General features: G+C 39.6%; 1 protein-coding gene across 1 annotated transcript in view; it reads left to right on the forward strand.

The window, feature by feature from the left end:
• The window catches only part of PTPRN2 (protein tyrosine phosphatase receptor type N2), a 944343-nt gene that overhangs the window by 816477 nt on the left and 106594 nt on the right, over positions 1-21272 (forward strand). The window contains exon 14 of the mRNA XM_075922745.2: positions 15205-15399. Within this exon, the coding sequence (XP_075778860.2) occupies positions 15205-15399 (195 nt within the window). The remainder of the gene's footprint in view (positions 1-15204; positions 15400-21272) is intronic.

Raw genomic sequence — 21272 nt, forward strand, 5'->3', positions numbered from 1 at the left:
TGACTTCTCATGTCTTGCTCACAACACACCTGTTAATGCATTCCAGAATCATGTTTGCTTTCTTTGCAACAACATCACACTGCTGATTCATAGTCAGCGTGTGGTCCACTATAGCCTCTAGATCCCTTTCTGCCGTACTCCTTCCTAGACAGTTGCTTCCCATTCTGTATGTGAGAAACTGATTGTTCCTTCCTAAGTGGAGCTCTTTACATTTGTCTTTATTAAACTTCAACCTGTTTACCTCAGACAATTTCTCCAATTTGTCCAGATCATTTTGAATTATGACCCTATCCTCCAGATTAGTCGCAATTCCTCCCAGCTTGGTATCATCTGCAAACTTAATAAGCGTACTTTCTATACCAATATCTAAATCGTTGATGAAGATATTGAACAGGGCCGGTCCCAAAACAGACCCCTGCGGAACCCTACTTGTTATGCCTTTCCAGCAGGTTTGTGAACCATTCATAACTACTCTCCGAGAACGGTTATCCAGCCAGTTATGCACCCACCTTATAATAGCCCCATCTAAGTTGTATTTGCCTAGTTTATTGATAAGAATATAATGCGAGACTGTATCAAATGCCTTACTAAAGTCTAGGTATACCACATCCACCACTTATCCACAAGACTTGTTATCCTATCAAAGAAAGCTATCAGATTGGTTTGACATGATTTGTTCTTTACAAATCCATGCTGGCTGTTCCCTATCACCTTTCCAGTAGATGTGACATATTATACAATTTCATCACAAGCTTTACTACATTTTCCTCTCTGCAAACGTAGGGCAGAGCAATGTTGCAGGGAACCAGTCACTATGGTAGAGAAGATTTAAGTGTGCCTGAAATAATGTGTGGTGTAAGTTATGCATTGATCCTTATTGCGATAAGTGAGCCCATACTGGAATACAGTACACTGAAGCTGAATAGCAATGTCATGGCTGAAGTGCGTCGCTCTTGGACACTGGCATCCCAAGTTGTTGGGACCGGTTTCCCAAGCAGGCTGTTAAATATTTTGATGTTAGTCACTTGTCTTCTTGTAAGATGGTCATGATACGTGAGAATTCTGACCAGCATGACATCTAGATAGACCGGATTTGAATAATGGTCACCTTTATGTACTGATTATTGAGAGTTATGTACAGATTTCTTGCCTGTGTGTGCATGATGTAAGTGGAAGATGCTCACTATAATATCAGGCGCAACTGACAATAATAATGGGCCATAGCCACCATATTTGTTTTCAGAACGCTCTCAAGCATGTCAAAGGAGAGTGACTAAGTGCGGAGACATATGTCGTCTTCCTAAACAAACTTGTAAGACCCAGTCTATAGTAGGTCATTTCAATATAATTTAAATAACATTGGCGATAATACTGATCCTTGTAGGAGGCCATTCTTCAACCTCAAAACAATTGTTCTATCACCATGAAACAGGAATGTCTGTTCTCCTTTTTTTAATCATACAAAAAGAAGGGAACTTTCATTGAATTTATAAGAGAAAATTCAAAACACATAGAGGAAACGCTTTTGGTTTTCCGCATATTTAGACTGTAGAACTCATTGCCACAGGCTATCCTAAAAACTAAGAATTTAGTAAGATGCAGGGAAGAATTGGACAAAATAGCCTGGCTAAAATAGATAACGCCAAGAAGAAGTTTTGAAAGGGTTGTAAAGCCTCGTGCTTTAGAGTTTAAGACAGTATCTAAGTTATGATGAGATCTTTATGGAGAGAGATTCTTCTGCATCTGCCTACTTGTAGTTTGGGAGACAAGTTACTGGATTAGATCGATCACAGAGCTTATCTGGTATGACAGTGCCTATGTTCATAATTACTAGAGAGCTATTATATTAAAAAAGATGCTAAGAAACTTCAGTTAGGGACTGAGCTGTTCCTCCCTTCTCCTCCCCCCTTTTTTTTTCTTGCGCCTGTTCCTATAAGATCTTTATTGCATATGACAGCAGCAAGGCAAATCAGGGTATCAGCCGTGATCTCTTCATCATTGGCTAGCATACCATAGGAGTTTAAAAAGGCCAGTGAGAAAATTGATCCAGAGACTTTGTATTTTTGTTCCTCCCTCTCCCCCCATATTAAATATCCAAGTTGCTGTGTTTCCACTAAAGTTTTGGCACTACCGGTAAGTACATTCTAATTTTCAGAAACTCCTGTAATAATACTTACTGCCATTATTAATCCTTTTTACTTCTGGCTTTTGTTGGCTATAGTACCAAGGGAAGAATGCCTGTTCTGAGAGAGTTCATATTCTTTAACATATATATATATACACATTTGCTGCCGTTCAAGAGAACCTCACAAATTCTTATAAAGTAATATGGGATAGTGACTTTACTTTACAAAAGACAAACAATCTTGTCCTAGCTCCCTCTTTTCGTCCCCCTCAAACACACCAGTAATTTCACATTTCATAAAATATGTATTTTGCACAAAATCTGAATTGTAAGTTTGTTCCCGTGGCAGGCATAGAAGAGGAGAGTGATTCTGTGTTTACTTTCCATGGGCGGCAATTAAGAAATCATGATGATGGGTATCTTTATAAAAACCTAACTTTAAAAAAAAGTAAATTATGCTGGTCCTTCCAAATAAGAAGCTGCTATGTACATACCCCATATTTTACAAGGAAAAACTGTTTTATATTTTTTTAAATTCAGACTTTTTTATGAGTCCAGTGTTCAGGGGTAGCCACAGAAACCTCTAAAATGGGCTATAATAGCTTCTTGAGCCATGAAAATATAACTATTTCAAAATCTGTCAGGTCCTTCCATACCTAGAAGTAAATGCTATGTTTCATTTAAGCTAGAAATCTTTCCTTATAATGGGCTAAACCCCCATTTCTACCCCTGGGCGGCCACAAGATAAGGTCTGAACATTTTTATCTATTGAGAAACTGTAGCTGGTTCAGGACTAAATTTTGCCTAGTTTGAGTTCTTGGCAGCTCTGCACTTGGGGAGAGGAAGAGGAAATATTTTTGTCTCATTTCCCTCCCCAAATAGCAGCAGCTGCTGAAAAAGGTGTCATAGTGAAAAACTAGGTTAATGGGCAGCAGGCAAATGAACTCAAAGTGCGTGATAAACACATTTATAACATGATTCTGTCTGGTATTATCACATCAATAGCACCATTATTATTTATTTGTATTATACTAACCTCTACTGTATTATATGGATTCCATTGTGTTAGATGCTGTGCAAACGTATAATAGTAGTCCCTGTGCCCACAGAGCATATCATAGAAATAGAAATACAGATGAAGGATGGGGAAAAGAATGCACAGCGCACAGTCATCCTGTGGAACTCCTTGCCAGAAGATGCGGTAGGAGCTAGAACTTTAACAGGCTTCAAAAAAGTGCTAGAGATTCATGGAGGATAGGTCCATCAATGACTATGAGCTAGGATGGGTAGGAATGGCATCCCTAGCTTCTGTTTCTCTGGAGGTGGGTGACAGGGGAGCAATCACGTGAAGATTACCTGTTGTGATCCCTGCCTTTGGAGCATCTGGTATTGGCCTATGTCAGCAGACAGGACACTGGGCTTGATGGACCTTTGGTCTGACCCAGTATGGCCGTTCTTATGTGTACCTTCTAAAGTAATAGTATCCCCATTTTACAGATGGGGAAACAGAGCTGGAGAATCAAAGAATAGATTTTCAAGAGTGCTCAGACTTAGCAGCTCTCACTGTTTCTAGGGGAATAATAACACTGAAAATCTGGTTATTATGACTCCTACAAGGTCTGTGGCCGGGGCGGCCCGGGAGCCTAGGTGAGCTAGGCAGCTGCCTAGGGTGCCACTGGCCTGGGCGCCCGATGATGACGTCATGGGGCTCTGGGGTGCCCCGAGATGATGTCACGGCCATTGATGGCCATGCAGGCAGGGGTGTCAATTGCACCGCCCCGCCTAGCTGCCACCTGCTGTAGCCGGCCTCGGGCCTCTCCTATCTGTGGCAGAGCCAGGAACTGAACCCTGTATTATATTCCAGCACGTTAGCTTTACCACAAATCCATCCTTCCTCTCCAGTTTACAGCTGTGCCATGTTATCTTGTGTGTATAGTATATTATACACAACCACATCAGTAGCAATGACAGCCATGTGATATTCAATTAGTAGCTGCCTTTAGTTCAAACAGATAAAACTATCTGTCACAGAAATGTTTCTAGGTATGCCTCAGACCTCTGTCCCTCTCCAGAATTACAATAATATCTGGAAAAGTTACTTGAGGTCCTTTTTAAAATGAAAGTTCTAAAACTTTCTTACTGTATATTTCTTCTCTCTCTCTGAAGCATTTCCATTTTGAATCATGGTAAACAAGACTCTGGCTTCATGAGACTATTTTTCACATTCCTTGGCCTAATAAGAATACCCCCAGTCACTCTCTTACCGGGAAAGCACAGAGCAGGAAGAGTATGGGGGAAGAAGTGTGCTTCAGGTTCCATTTAGTTATCCCCCATGTTGTTCCATTAGGAAAAAGTGGCAGAAGAGAATTGAATGTTGCCCCCAAATCACACTGATCTTCAGAGGGCCACTATCCTCTGTGAAAAAAGCCTGTGCTCTGGGCATCAAGAGAAACCACACCACAATTGTTCCGTGGCAGTACAGATTCATTGGAACCTGTCACTATTAGAGCCCCGCCTGGGCTCTGCTCCCAGGAAAACCAGCACAAGCTTTATGGACTGTTAAACATCTGCTATGAGGGGCCATTTGAGGAACTAAGGTGAGATTATGGAAATTTTGTATCCACTATATATTTGAGAGCATTTGTGTGTCTGTCTGTCTCTTTGTTGAAGAATTCCTCCTACATGGTAAGAGCTACGACCATCAAATTTGGCATCTAGCTTCCTCTTAGCATAACTTAAAGCTAGGTAAGGGTTTGATTGTACCAGGAAAATGGAATGTGCCTGGAATGGAAATGCTTCTCATAAAACCATACAGAAAAGAGAGAATCAACAGGCATGTGAAAGGGGTTTTCTGGGGGCACTCCTCCCCGCCCCAGTCTGGGACTGCCCCATCCATGAGCCTCCCACCCTCGGGGCATCCTTCAGGGAGAGTGGCAGGGCTGAAGCTCCTCTCCCTCCCTCTGATTCCTACACCAACATTATTGGTTATTTCCCTTCATCAGGGAACAAGGGGAAAGTGCACAGTTTGCTACATTCCTCACCCTGACTAGGGAGCACCGGAAAGATGAACATGGACTTGCCCCAGCAGGGGAATGTGCACTGCTCTTCCAGCTGTGCCTGCTGGAACTGCAGTGACCACAGAGAGGCACTTTTCACGTGGTCCCAAGCTCCTGAAGTAAGAGAGGGCTGGAGTAATCCTTTCTCCCAGGGCAGCCTGCATACTGAACCCCAGAACAATGATTTAAATGGGGGAGGGGGGGAATTAAGGACCCAAGCAACACTGGATAAATCTTCAAGTATTAAATATGGAGTAATTGTAGTGTTGGACATTTGTTTTTCTATTATTATTATTATAAGTCCAGGGAAACGTTATAGATGTGTTCATGGTCTTTTAGCATGTGACTTTCTTATTATGGGAGGACAATTCATCACTCTGTTCAGTGTTTCAACCAAGGAGTGAAGGGAACCAACCAAAACCAAAAAAATTCTCTCCAGTTTAAGGAACACTAACTTTTCCCTTGCTTTCCACTTCCCTGCAACAACTTCCGCTTTCTTGTGTGTGTGAAAGTATGGGATTATAATTGTTTGTCATGACCAAGAATCACCTAGAGTGCTAAACTAATTGAAGTTTTTCATTTTAAATATCATGATGGAAAAAACTGGGGTCTTATTAGAAAAACACAAACATGATTATTAAAGCCTTGCATGATTTCTAGCTGAAAGATAATAGACTTTGCAATAGTATCTCAGAAGAAATGATAACCTCATAATCTAAGTAATTTTAAAAAACGAAATCACAACAAAGTACTTGAGATTATATAATGGGATTGGAGACCCTGGTGATTGATGCAGTATCAGAATCCAGGTAGACAATTAAAATCTAGAGAGCAATTCTGCACCTACAGCTAAAGTAATAAATCTGTTATTTCTGTTCCTCTTCCTCTCCACTCCTTGGGTTCTGGATGGGGTTAAAAGAGCAGCAGAAAGTGTATTTATCTAGTGTGTGCATCTAGTCCAAAGTTAGCATTTTGTTCCCTAGATGCATCTCATTTAAGCATTATTTCAATACATATCGGATGGTTTATTCTTGTAATGGTCTGTGATTCCAAGAGTTACTGTTTCATCATTGTAAATCATATACATAACTATTCACAACATATGATTTTTTTTATTGTATTCCAGGACAAAAATTATCGTAAAATGGAATTAATGTTGAGATTGTTTCAGTATTTTAAGAGTAAAACAATTACTGGAAGGTTTTAATGATCCCTGAAACAAGTATTACAAACCCAGGAAACTTAGTTAACATGTTTGGATTTCTTTGAAATTTAACTTTAAGCTATGGAAATGCACTGTAAAGGCAGCCAAACAACTTTTATTCTGTTCTGTAATGACAACATACAATTATAACTAATGTATCATAGTATTTGTAGTCCAGGTTTTGATTAATCTGATTTTTCTCAATATAGAAAACTTTTTTGTTGTGCTGTGCAACAAAATGGTTGAATCCATGTGGTATGTGCAAAATTCGGTTCTGCTTTAATTGTAAAGGGCAGATTGATATTTTTTTTAAGAAAAATAAGAAAAATGTTCAAATAAGTGAGAGGAAAGCAGATAGGAGAGTTTTCCTGAGTAATTTTAAAGGTCATGCTATATAATTCGCATATGTTCTTAGCATTCACAGTATGTTTCGTTATCAGTTTTAGTATAGAATCGTTTACAATTTAATATTTCACATTGTTCATTTCCCTGTACAAACATTAATTTTATTACAAATGAAAATAAATATTAGATCATTACACTATATCCTGGTTAAAGTGGGCTTTACAGTAGGCTCTGCAATGCTTTGTCCCAGTTACATTTAAAGGGCATGCTGTGTAAGTGTCCACAACTTTTAATATATTTGAATTTTCCTTTGATATCTTTGCATTTGATATCTTTGCAATTTTCCTTTGATATCTTAATTCTGATTCCAGGTTTGGTGTTCATAATTTTCAAATAGACGTGAAGAAGCAGAGGTGTCTTTGGTTTGGATTATCAACAGTTTAACGGCATTTGAGAATGACAAGCCTCTGTATAGGATTAATTTTGACTTTTCTAGATTGTGTAACTTCAGATGCATAAAGAAGAAATTTGGCTATAGTACTGGTGTGTAGTTTTGGGGATAAGGTTTTGTTTTGTTTTAAATAAACTGGAAAATTTTGAATCTTTAGTTTCTAGGTTCCTATTCAGTAGAACTGAGGTAAGCATGTAGGGAAAAATAACTGCTACGGTTGCCAGGTGTTTGGGTTTTTTTTACCAGGATACACTTTCAAAAAGGGACCCTTGCAGCTCTGATCAGCACAGGTGCCTGGATCACTAAAAGTCCAGTTGGCCGCAGCAAGCCAGGCAGATTCAGTATCCAGTTCTACATGGCTCCTGTGAAGCAGTCAGTAAGTCCCTGTGGCTCCTAAGTAGAGGTGCAGCTGGGAAGGTACTGAGTACTGCCCTCATCTGCAGATACTGCCCCAAGTGCCAGGTTGGCAGCTCCCATTGGCTGGAAACCACAGCCAATGAGAGCTGTTGGAACAGTGCCTGTTGATGGGGGCAGCATGCACAGCTCTCAGCTCCCTTGGCCACCTCTCTGCCTAAGAACTAAAGGGACATGCTGGCTCGCCATTTTCGCCATCGGGGCTTTTTTGCACAAAATAGTTCTCAGTTGTCTACACTGGCCCTCTTGCACAAAAGCATTTGCTCTAGAGGGCTTTTTCCCGAATGGGAGAGTCATTGTATTTGCGCAAGAACACTGATGATCATACATTAGTCGTCAGTGTTCTTGCGCAAATTCAAGTGGCCAGTGTAGACAGCTGGCAAGTTTTTCTTGCCAGTCTAGATGCAGCTTTAGTCTTTAAGGTACGATAAAACTCCTTATTTTTATGGATACAGACTAACATGGCTACTCGTGTTATAGAAGTGAGGTGGAGTGAGCGGGGGCCTTGGAGAAGTAGCAGGGTAAGCAGCAGCACAAAGGTGTTTGGTTTTCTGTAATTAGAAAGTTGGCAACCTTAATAACAGGTGTTCAGATAGATATTACACACAATATGTCAGATGTTATGAGAATACTCGTGTTTGCTCTAGATTGAGCAATTCCACCTATAGCTCATTATATCTGCTTGTGAGTTAGGTCACCAGCAGCGTTCCCTGTAAGCTGTGTTCTTGAGCAGCCACCTAGGAGAGAGTCAGGTGCCCTCCAAATGATTAGCAGAGCACCCACAATTGCCCACAGCCAGCAACGTATGATTCTACTGATTGTGCACACCCCCACATACCTCAGTGCACATAACAAAATATATTCTGCACATGGATGGAAAAATTAGAGGGAACGTTGGTCACAAGTATAAAGTGAGAGTCTCTTGATCAAGTTTAAATATTTTAGTCTACATTCCTGTCTATATGGAGTCTATCATCTTTTATCATGAGTCCATGTAACCTTAAGTTTGCGTTGCAAAGCATCTACTGGCTCCTATGACCAGCCTACTGTTTTTCACTAGGTGAAAATGATTCAGGAGTCAAAATCTGTTACTGAGCTAAAAGCACAGGCCCTGGCAAAACATCTGAAGACACGCACAGTGAGCACAGCCAGACTGTGGACACATTTTAATAAACGGTGATAGCTGAATATAAGGTGGCTTGAAGAAAGGGTGACAGCACTCAACAGCTCATCTTGAAAAGAAATGAGTATAAGCAAGAGATGTGTATCAGGCATCTCTTAACTGCCATCTTCAGGCTTCATCTCCTGATATTAGCACCCTGCTGTGCTAATCAGAGTCCATTTTCTGACTGACTGTGCCATACAGTCTTCTGGTTTTATTTTATGTTATCTAGCTAGTTACTTTGCTCTAATTTTAACTATGCTACATATTATCATGTATTGCATAGTTGTGCTTAAAGAGAATCAATATCAACATCAAAAGGGTCTTTTGGGGTTTTGTCACAATTATCGGGGGAGGAGGGGACTGTTTTGTCAAAGTCAGCATGCTATTATTTTGGATAAGCTTACACCTTTTAGAGCAGTGATGGGCAACCAACAATAGGGAGTGGGTCGCATGAGTAGCCCTCTTTCTTCTCAGCGGACCACAGCAACCCACGGCCCACTGGGGTTCCACTTGTAGTCTGCAGACCCCTGACTGCCCTCCTCTCCCATGCACCTCTTGCACACTGGGGCACTGGAGCCCCACACTTCCTACTTCTCTCTCCACCATGAACCACCTGATTCACATTCCATAATCACTTTTTCCCCACCCACCCATAACTTGAACAGCTGCAAAAGGCTGTTTTGTGGTTTCCAGATTTGGGAGGGAGGGTAGAGAGTAGGGGCAGAACACAAATCTGCAGATTGATGGCACTCTGAAAGTGTTGGAAGGGAGGGAGAGGAGTAGGAAGTGCAGAGCTCCAGGCCCCAATGCATGAGAGGCATATGGGGGAGAAGGGCAGACAGAGGCAGGCTGTTGGTAGTGCCTCAGTGGGTCACATGTGGCCCATGGGCTATGGTTTGCCCACCACTGTTTTAGAGCAAATACTCAGCATGTTCTGAAATTTTCTTCCTACACCCCTTTCTGGTGGAGCCCAACGTCAGATGTAGAGAAAGCTTAACTATTCATTACATGTAAGGAAACAGGTTGATATCTACCATTGAAGCCCTAGTTCAAGCAAGTTTGAATGTCATCCTTTGCTATAAACTTACCTTACAATGGAGTGTACATGGATTTATCTTTCAAGATAGGCCTTTTAGTAACCCATGCGGTCTTAATGGATTTTCCAGGTACTTACTGTATTAAATCCTATCTTCTTGGTAAAATAAGTTCTTAGAAATTCTAGTTTCCTCTCTTACACTTCTGTGATACTTGACAGCTGTCATCCAGTGTAAAAGCATGTGGCAGCAAATGCGCAATGCTGTCATGGCACAGGGACATCCTAAAGAAGAGATGGCACTTGCTGTATTATGTTGGCTGCATTTCTAAAGCAGCCCTGGCTTGACACCTCATTGAAAGAGTGAGATTCATTTCTGAGTGGGCATGATGCCTCCTGGCGTCTGGTGGGAATGCAGAGAGTTGAGGTTATGCATGAAAATCAGTTGTGATAGTTAGGAGACCTAGCCAAGAATGTACAAACCACGTGTCCATTCTGTCTTTTTGATTAAAGAGAGGCTTTCACTAATGCAGCTGCTATCTGGCTTCTTGAAGAGGGTTTCAATCACAATTCAAAAAAGTGCTGTGGTAAGATTTCCTTACTGTGGCTTCTCTCTCTGCATAAGTTCCCTGTATAATGGTTTACAAAGGTCTGCACTAATACTGACTTCCGGCTCCTGTGCTAAGAAGGCAAATAGTTGTGCCTGTAATGAGGAACACTGGGTGAATTAAGGCTTTTCTTTAGAATTGGCTAAATTGTATGTGCCAACTAATCCACATTGTATTTAATGCCAATTAAAGATTTGATTTATCTACTTTAACACCATTTTTATATGTTGTTTTCCCTTTTTTATAAAAGTTCTTTTTTCACCCTTCCATCTCTCTATGGAACAATAAAAAATTAGGACCACTTCAAAATCTCCTTGGAATAGTTCAAGGTTTCTCTGAAAATATTAATTGTGTTTTTAGGTTTATCAGGTTTTTTTTCTCAAATGAAAAAGCTCTCTCCACGTCGTCATAACACTGTACTTTAAACTCATTTAACTGGAGATTATTTTCAGAATATTTATCTTGGTTATTGCAGTTTGTCATACAGTGATATTAGTTTTCCATTATATGCTGCATGTCTATTTCACAGAAGTTTGATAATAAATGCTGGGAAATAAAAAACAGAGGCACTACCTCTGTGTGATAGCAATTGCCATATAATGGGAAATAATGTCATAAACTTCAAATTACATTTTAAATAAATGTCTAAGTCCAGCCCATCCATTAGATCATAGCCCAAAAGGGTCAGAAGGATCACTCCTTCATATTTCACTGTATGCAGTATGATTGCTTTTTTAGGTGTAAATGATGCTTTTAAATGAAGAATGACAAGCAGTATACAGAGACAGTACATTACAGTCACAGTAGGATCATAATAGCCATGGCCACTATGTTAAATTCAGAAGTGTGACACATTCATTGAATTCACTTTTTGCAAAGGATTATTAAATGGGTGTGTGCTGATATCAATGTTCCTGGAGTTTGTAATTGTTTGGAACTTTCACATTTGGGTTCTAAGCTTCCTCTGGTGAGCACAATGTTTGCTGTTTCTGGAATTAAAAACATAAACACTTGAGAGTGAAGAATGTAGATGGCTGATGATTCTCTTGACTATGGCCTTAAATGTGCAGGGCTTAACTAGGGGCGTAAATGAAGTGACATCAATTCTGTTAGGGCTCAATGATGAAATTTCTATATTAACAATATTGGGCTCAGTTAAGTTTATTAAATATTTGCAGTGACCACCTTGTGAGGTCCCTTTTTTTGTGTGTCTCTTTCCTCCCCCTCTCTCCTTCCCCCCCCCCCCCCCCCCCCCCCCCCCGTGTATAGCCCAGACCACCTCTTTAAGCCTTTCTTATATTGTTGAGTAAACTTTTGCCCTGGGTGAGGAGTAAGGACCAACACTGACTCCAAGCCATGCTCTTCACAAGGACTAGCCAGTATTACAGTTCCTGTTGTTGATTCCTGCGACTACTTCCAGGAGTGCAAAGAATCCCACATGAACAGAGAAAAGACAGTGTAGCAACCCTCAAGAATTCAGGAAGCATAATCCCTCCCAGAGCTGCAGCCTGAGAAGGAGGTTATATCTTCATGTACAGGGACATGAGTAACTTACATATGGTTCTTCCTTATTCAGTAACCCCTTTGTGACCTATTTTTACTGTTTTCATAAAGGCATCACATCTGGTCACACAGATACTCTTAGAACTGTGGTATCCATGTATGGCATAGAGTTTTCATAGTCCTGAGAGGGAGTAGCATAGCCAGCTAAGTATAGGAATCGTGACAGGAATCCACTGTGCTCTGGCTATCCTTGGCAGCTACAAGAATCTGTAAGGGCTGTGGGCAGCGGCAGAGCACAAATTATAGCAGTCCTGAGACTGCTTAATCTTATACCAAGACTAGGCAGGATCATGGATGATTCCCAATTATGGGAAAAGCCAAATATGGTGCAAAGCCACTTATGTATTAGCCACGAGAAACTGTGTATATTTTACCTTTAACCACTTCATCTGCTCTCTGTCCAGTAATCCATCCCTACCAGGAATGTCTAATATTTAGATGTCTGAACAGCTGTTACCTTTTAATAAAGAAGCCATCAGATGCAACATTGTCAGCTTTCTCCCAAATATGCAGTTGTTTTTTAAAAGGGGGATTTAAAATTACTGTGCCCCAAGGTAATTCTGGGGCTAGCAAAAGTCATTCTGGACTGGTGATATTTTAACATCTGATAGCTCATGTGACCCTTCAGAGAGATAATCACTCTCTCTTTTACAAAGCAGAGAGCCTAGACTTCCTGTAGTATAAAAGCTTAGTTTAAGGATACGTCTAGACTACATGCCTCTGTCGTCAGGCTACCAGGCATTGGAAAATGAAGCGGCGATTTAAATAATCACCGCTTCATTTAAATTTACATGGCTGCCGCGCTGAGCCGATCAGCTGTTTGTCGGCTCAGCGCGGTAGTCTGGACGCGCGGGTGTCGACATCAAAGGCATTTGTCGATCACCCAGGTATGCCTCAGAGTCCTAATATAAAAGCTATTTAAAATTAATTTTAGGGTTTAAATTTTACTTTTTTTTTTTCTCATCAGCATAATGAGGTCAGTCCCAGGTAACTAAGGCCAGTTCTCCACTTCAAAGTTTTGTTAGCAAAGCTGTGTCAGTCAACGGTGTGGGGAAAAACAACAACAACCTCTTTGCTGACATAGCTATGCCAGCAAAACCTCACAATAGATGCAGCTATTCTGACAGAAGAATGCTTCTGAAAACATAGCTAATGTCCTTCAGGAAGATGGTGGTGTTATGCTGTCTGAAAAGCTTCTTTCTGTTGACATATGCTGAGTTTATATTAGGGGGCTCTACCAGTATACCTGCATAGGTAGAACCTATGTAGCATAGATTAGCCCTAAGGCATCTACTGCTACAAACAAGGAGATATGGAAAACTGTCAATAGGAAAGAGAAAAGAAAAGTTACTTTACATAAAAATCAATTATATTTTTTTCTGTAAAAAGGCATGAATGGACACCTTCCCTGTTGAGGATTTATGGACATGCATTAAGGATGATTTGCACAATTGTCGCATCTGCCACAAGCGAGCAATGTACTCCAAACTTTTGCCAAGTATATCTTTATATTATACGTTATAGCATCTTTGTCTCACTCTCTCATTAATTTATATATAAATGTGTCACCACTCCCACCCTAGGCAAAAAAATACTGCCTTGCACGTACAAAGGACCTTAATACAGAGCAGCTTAAGATGGCAACTTAAGATGAAGGAAAACAAACTATTTGGATGGTCTTTTGGCTTATAGTTATTCAGTGTATTGCTTAGGAAGTGGCAAGAGCAATCTTTATATATGACTATATTCAGATTTTCATTTGAAAAGGAGAATCCTAGTTTTGAATGCTGGAACCATTGTCACAGCTAAGATGAATGAAAGATACCTGTTGAACCTTTTAAAAAAAGACATTCATGCATTAAATGGATGCATTTATATCACAAGAAGAAAGCCCTTATTTCCCATGATCTATGGAGTTTTAAAACTCATCATACTCATAAACTTGGAGTTGTTATTGAATAAGAAAACAGATGCCATCGCATTTTAACAGTATGGATTCTTTAAAATGTATTATTTTGATAGCCAGAGGCAAGTACCTAAGCTGTTATACGTGTTTTTGTAAAATAAGTAATTGGAGACAAATGTGCAAGTACACCACATGTACATAGGCGTCTAAGCACCATGGATATAGCCAGGCTTAGTGTGCAGCATAAGCTTCCCAAAATTCTTCCTGGGCAATAGACATGTGTTAACAAAATTGTCTTTTTTTTTTTTAATTTATTTTGAAATTTTACTACACGTGAGTTAATCTGAATGCATTGTAACAAAGACAATATAAAGAAGGGTCTATTTCACCAAATTAGATTGAGAATTTCAAAATACAGAGTGTTGTTTCTCTGGAAGCATTGTTTGTGCTCAGGGGCAGATATAGGGCAGAGTGAGCGGGGCGGCCACCCTGGGCCCCGCGCTTCAAGAAGTCTCGTGCATGCGCCGTGGCGCCACCGCGCATGCGCCGTGGCAAAGGGGGGGCCCCGCGAAATGGTCATCTGCCCCTGTTTGTGCTATCAGCATTTTCCATTCCTACATAAGCACAATACATTTTAGATATGCGTTTCATGTATGGTACAACTAAAATGCCTTACTTTTCACTTGATTTTTGGTGTTGTATCGTGATTGAATGGGGGTGTATGGTAGATTCAGTTTTCTTTCTTTGTCAAAGTGCTTATAGCACATGGCAGATTTCTATTTTTTATTCTTTCTTAATGTCATCCTTCATTTTCTGTGTCCCACATCTAGGAGTAAGGTTGTGTATACTCTATTTTAATGAAGAGAAATAGCCCATCTATCAACTAGAATTTATATTAGAGCACATCAATTCAGTTGCTATTGCTTGCTGAGCTTGCAAATTCAGGGCTGAATTCTGCTCTCAATTACACCAGGGCAACCCCATTAACTTCAGCAGGTTGTACATTGCAGAATTAAGTTCATAGAATGCAGTATGGTATAAAACTGCTCTCAAATTGCTTCATAAATAATATTTTGGGGCTCAAATTCTATTAGCAATGTGCATACACTCATAGCTAAACTTTTGCATGTGACTGAGATGGTCAATTTTTTTCATATAGTGGGTCTAGTAAATGTAAATATCCAAAGTAACAGATGCCCAAATTATTAGCTCATAGTGGAAACAAAAACACTTCCACTTTAGAGAGGTATTATAAATAGTATTGTCATTAGCAGACTTATTCCGTAGTGGCTTCTATTAACCCCAGATTGTTCCTTTCTTTCTTGGTCTTCTAGGAGCTGTGCCGTCAGCGCATGGCTGTAAAATCATCTGATCGACCAGAGCCCCCACACGCATCTCGCATAAACAGTGTCTCTTCACAACTTAGTGATGGGCCCATTGCCAGTCCCTCCACTCGAAGCAGCACATCATCCTGGTGTGAGGAACCAGTTCAGTCAAACATGGACATCTCCACCGGTCACATGATCCTGGTAAGCAGAGTTCTCTCTATGGCATGTGAAATGTAATCAGTTGAAATCAATGCTGTTCATCAATTTACAGTAGGTTGAAAAATATTTAACTTCTGAAGGGATAATGCCAATTTACAAAACCTAAAAAATTCCTTTGCCTATTATATTAATCTTACCTTTAAATAGTTAAAACTAAAACTGGATTTAAAAAAAAATCCTTGTCAGTGTGCCGTTTTCTGTTTAGGATACATTCTCTTAGTGTGGACATTTATCATAGATTTTTTTTAAACAGAAGATAAAAAGGACAAAAAGTAAATTGTCCTGTTTATTTTCAACATTTTACTTGGTTTGGACAATTAAATAAGACTGTGTGATTTCTGTTCCATTTTATTTTCTGTCATGTGTATAATCGTGCTGTAAATGCTGTAGTAGAATATTAACAATGTGTAGAGGACTGTTTTTTTTTTTTCCACTGAAATCATGGTTGGGTGGGAGGAAGATCTGAATGCTGAGCCTAACTTGGTCTTCCTCTTTTTCTTCCATCTTTAAAGTAATTGGATCTTTCTCATGTTCGAAGCTACACAAATATGTTTTGTTTGTGGAGTCTGGGCTAGAAAACATTGTGGGAGATGGACACTTTATTCACAGGAGTGTATGTATAGTATATGGCTAGTGAAATGCTTTTCACTACCTCAGAGAGGCAGCATGACTTAATGGTTAGGACACTGGAGCTCAAGACACCTGTGTTACATTCCTGCCTTTGATGGTAACCTTCAACAAGTCATTTCACATCCCAGTGCTTCAGTTTCCCCATCTGTAAGATGGGGGTGGTAATACTGATCTCCTTTGCAGAGTTCCATGAAATCGACTGATGAAAGGAGCAAGGTATTTTATCTTCTACATTTCTCTTCTGCTAACTGTTAGGATTATCCATCTGGACCTAATCTCAATACACATCACAATCAATAAATTGCTGTCCCTCGCTAATTTTCTATTTACAGTATATATATAGCTCAGAGGGCTGACCAATGGGTTTGATGGGAAGGAATTTGTGCTCTGTCCATGTCATGCTGTCTCATGCTTCCCCCTTCTGTGCACCTTTTTTTCTTTTTATGGTTTTGTACATAAAACTGCTCACCTACTTAAATATTTTCCAAGTTTGGTGGGGAAGCCATATGGCTTAATAGAAAATGGAATAGAAGTCAGAGTGCTGATTTGACCTTAGCCAAGTCACTGACCTCCTTCAGCCTTAGTCAGCTCCGCTATAAAATTGAGAAAAAGCAGGACCTGTTTGAAAACCAGATGCTGCATCTGAGCAGATCTTTCCTGGGTAAATACATTTTCAAATTGAAGAGTTAGGTTTTTAACCTGATACATAACAGATGCACAACTGCACCTGGGGATGTGGGATGGATATATTACCCCAGAGGTCTGTGACCTTAGCTCTTGCAATTCCACTTTCGCCTACTCAGAAATAGAACCTTACACTTGTTTTTGTGTTTCTTCAGTTACTGGGACATTGTAGTTACCAACACATCTTTCCTTCTCCCCCCTACTACCTCCTCCTCTCCCCCACCCCCCATCTCACCTTCCAAAACCTCTAAAGTAAGGAAGGGCACAATAGTGAGCCATGATACAATACTTTTATCCCCGGCATCTGCAGGTAAAACAAAAGGAAGTGCAAAATTACCTAAGTAGATGGCAATGTATGTGCTTAAGATAATGAGACTAGTTTAAATGGAGCAAAATAGTTTAAAAATAAATAAATCTAAAAATCACAAAATTCCAAATGAACCATGCATAAGGGAACAATGTAGTAGTAATTCTGGATCTGGGAATTCTTCCGAAAGTTCAACTAAGTGTGTGTGGAAATAAGCCATATGTTTGCAACCTATCAGTGGGTTTTTAAAAAACAAACCGATTGATTGGGAGTGCTGCGGTGGCAGTGGTGGTTCAGCGTCCATAATTCAGTCAGTCCTATTTAACCCTGCGTGAACTCATGCATATGTTAGCTATCTAACAACATATGTTAAATCTTAGATAGTGAGGGTTCAAAGAAGGGCATCTGAAATGCGACAATACCTTAAGAGTGTAACTTACAAGGAGAGAGAGTGAAAAAAGTTAAACCTGGTTAGCCTAAAATGAAAATGAACAAAGTAACGTTTCAGAGAAATCTGCATCTCTGCCTCTAAATATGGGAAAGGGAAACAGTACAAAAAATAATTGCTCTTAATAAACAGCAAGGATCTAGTTAGCAAAAAAAAGAGTTAGAATTTTAAAGGACACATTTAGCTTAGATAAGACAAGTTTCATAGAAGGGTCAGGCAGACAGTGGAACTGTTTACATAAGATCTAGATTTCTTTAAAGCAAAGTTGGGTTTTTATGGAAAGATCCTCTTTGAAGCAGCTAATTAAACTTAATTGGGCTTGCCTGTACTGCATGGCACTAGAAGTTATGCTGGCAGTCTGGCTGGAACCTGAGAGCTGACCTGATTTACGTTTGGTCAAAAATAAATGCAGGCAACCTTAATACCTTATTTTCCTGAATTTAGTATGTCCCTTGAGAAAGTGCTACTTGTTTGAGTTTAGCAGCAAGAAAAACGTGCCAATGATCAGCTTTTTCATACATCCTGTAGTTAATAGATGGGAGCCATAGGCCCCATTTCAGAGCTTATTGGTCACTTTAATCAGACAATATACAACAGGCTTTCCAACTCTATCCTCTCCTGCTGTTGTCATATGAAATAAATTATTGTATAGATATTTTATGCAGAGATGCTTTAGTACAAAAAAGCAAAAGTTAATAAGGGTCTAATAAAGATGGTGCACACTGCAGAGCAAATAGACTTATGGAACAGTAAAGTGGCATTCAGTTTCACAATGCTCAGCAATAAAGTAGGTAGCAGAGTTAGGACTCTAGAATCTTGATTGATTGTAGTCGCTTGGATCTTCCCAGAGGAAATAACATTGTAATGTTCACATAGTGTTAAGAACTTACAGTTGGAAACATCTTGATTTGACTTGTAAATTGAACAAATCTGTTATGGAAATTGAGGAAGAATTCACTTAAAATACCCAGTATCCTGTTTAGTCTTATTTTTTAAAATGATAACTGCTCTTTATTTGCCCGCATGCATGAACAAGAAATACCAGAACCCTAAGCTCACCTTCCTTCAGTCTGGCAAATGATGGAATACTACTTTGCTCTTCCACAAATATATGTTGCCTCTGCAATGCTGACAGTAGTATAAATTACTTTGTATTAGCACAGGAAGTAGAGACTCAGGTGATCAGGACAGGCAATTTTGAGTAATGACAAAGTGCAATTTTTATTCTTTTGGGTTTTTTTTCTATAAATTTTACATTTTTAGCAGGTAAATAGAATGTCATTGTTATCTTGTGAAAAGATCCCAGTATTTGACCTAGAGAAGTTGTGATTGCAGAGGATATAATGAGATTCATGTTTAATACCACCTTGGTAGGAACTCTGAATCCTAACCTAGGTTGCAGTGTAAGGAACAACGATAAGAAGCTGTCTTGGTTTAAGATTGGTTCACAATCATGCTGGAAGGGCATAACAAGTGGAATTCCACATGGGTCTGTTTTGGGACCAGTTCTGTTCAGTATCTTCATCCACAATTTAGATGATGGCATAGAGAGTATGCTTATTACGTTTGCAGATGATACCAAGCTAAGAGGGGTTGCAAGTGCTTTGGAAGATAGGGTCATGATTGAAAATGATCTGGACAAACTGGAGAAATGGTCTGAGGTAAATAGGATGAAGTTTTATAGGGCAAATGCAAAGTACTCCACTTGGGAAGGAACAATCCGTTTTACATATACAGAATGGGAAGCGACTATCTAAGGGAAGGAGTACTGCAGAAAGGGGCCTAGTGGTCATAGTAGACCACAAGCTAAATATGAGTCAACAGTGTGACATTGTGTCAAAAAAAAGCAAACATGATTCTGGGAAGCATTAGCAGGAGTGTTGTAAGCAAGACACGAGAAGTCGTTCTTCAGCTCTACTCTGCACTGATTAGGCCACAACTGGAGTATTGTGTCCAGTTCTGGGCACCACATTTCCAGAAAGATGTGGAGAAACTAGAGAGAAGAGCAACAAGAATGATTAAAGGTCTAGAGAACATGAACTATGAGGAAAGACTGAAAGAACTAGGCTTGTTTAGTTTAGGAAGGAGAAGACTGAGAGGATACGTGATAGCTATTTTCAAGTATCTAAAAGGGTGTCATGAGGAGGAGGGAGTAAAATTGTCCTATCATCGGAGGCCAAAGAGAACAAGAAGCAATGGGCTTAAACTGCAGCAAGGGAGGTTTAGGTTGGACATTAGGAAAAACTTCCTAAGCATCAGGGTGGTTAAACACTGGAATAAATTGCCTAGGGAGGTTGTGGAATCTCCATCTCTGGAGATATTTAAGAGCAGGTTAGACAGACATCTAGGAGGGATGGTCTAGGATGGGTGATGCTTGGTGCTGCCATCAGGGCAGGGGATTAGTATTCTATGATTCTAAGATATGTTTGGTGTTGTATAAAAAATAGTGGGGAGCACTTTTGGAGAAGTCATAGTGATTGAGAGTGATTTATCTCCATGTTTGACAAAAATAATCATAACTCATTATGAATTTTCCTGAAATGGCCTGTACGATTTTTAAGAGTGCTAAATTTTTCTCTTTAAATATTGTATATTTCATCAGTGAGAGTGTGCAGAAACAGAATTGACTTCTCATGCTTTGCCTTTTTTATGCATTTTTTTTGGTGAGGGAGACAGGGAGAGGGAGTAAAGGAGGTGTGAAACTGAAAGTACCAGTCACAGATTAAAATCTAGGAAAGGATGAATAGTCTTGCCTTTTTAAACACAAAAAAACCCCATTAAAACGGAAGGTCTGAGAAATCTTCGGAGAATGTGTAAAAATAATATATTTTGGAAAAAATGCTCCAAAGTGTTTGTGATACTTCATGTGTATAGTGCTTTTCAAAACAAGAGCAGAGGATATATAGTGTTTTATTGCCACAGTGCATGCTGGGAGTAAAGAGAATGGGAGATTGAAGGCTAGGACATAGTAACCTGAGGAGTGCAAGATGGGCTCTTCAGAAGATGTTTCTTCAAAAGATCACTTTCTATTCTGTGAGGAATTTCTGTAATAAAGCTAGAACTGGACTACAGAAATCCTAGAAGTATTATATTTAACCAAACTTAGGACGTAGAGACTAAAACTTAAGTTCTGTATTTTGCATTTCACAGGGTATGGTTTGATTTAGTCTTGAAGTTGATTTAACAAAGTGATTGTCATGAACTTGTGTGGTGCCACAAGAAAGGAATAGAGCCCCCTGGAACTTAGGTGTAGGGCTTTCAGACAGTATTTGTATTCTGTTCTGTCATCATCATTCTGTTTTTTTAACTGCACTCTCCACACACTTTTTAAAATAAAAATATCTTATTTTTTTTATTTTCTCTTCTGTTTGAGAAGCAGGGAGTATCCCCTACAGATTTCATTTAAATGGTCTGTAAAATGGTGCTGAATGGTATTTAAAATATATTCTGGCAAAGCAACTTGTTAAACTGCCCACTAAATTATGAAACTGCCACAAGGCTTTGATTTCATCCTAAACCATTAATAAAAATCACAAAACTGCCTCACATTATAGCTTCTAAAATACTGTGCTAGACAAAGGAATGCCCAACACATGAAGAGTGATCCTACCAGGCTGGATACCAGGACACACTCAAATGCAGGCAGAAAGAGGCCGCAGCAGAGAGGGTAGAGATTCACTCTCAGAAATTATTTGGCAAGATATTTCTAATAATGAATAAATTTGGGGGAAAAGAGGCAATTTAGAAAAGATATCAACATTCATTGAACAGTTTCCCTGCTCTAAC

This window comes from Pelodiscus sinensis, chromosome 2 (genome assembly GCF_052426305.1).
Source record: "Pelodiscus sinensis isolate ZL-2025 chromosome 2, ASM5242630v1, whole genome shotgun sequence".
Lineage (NCBI taxonomy): Eukaryota > Metazoa > Chordata > Testudines > Trionychidae > Pelodiscus > Pelodiscus sinensis.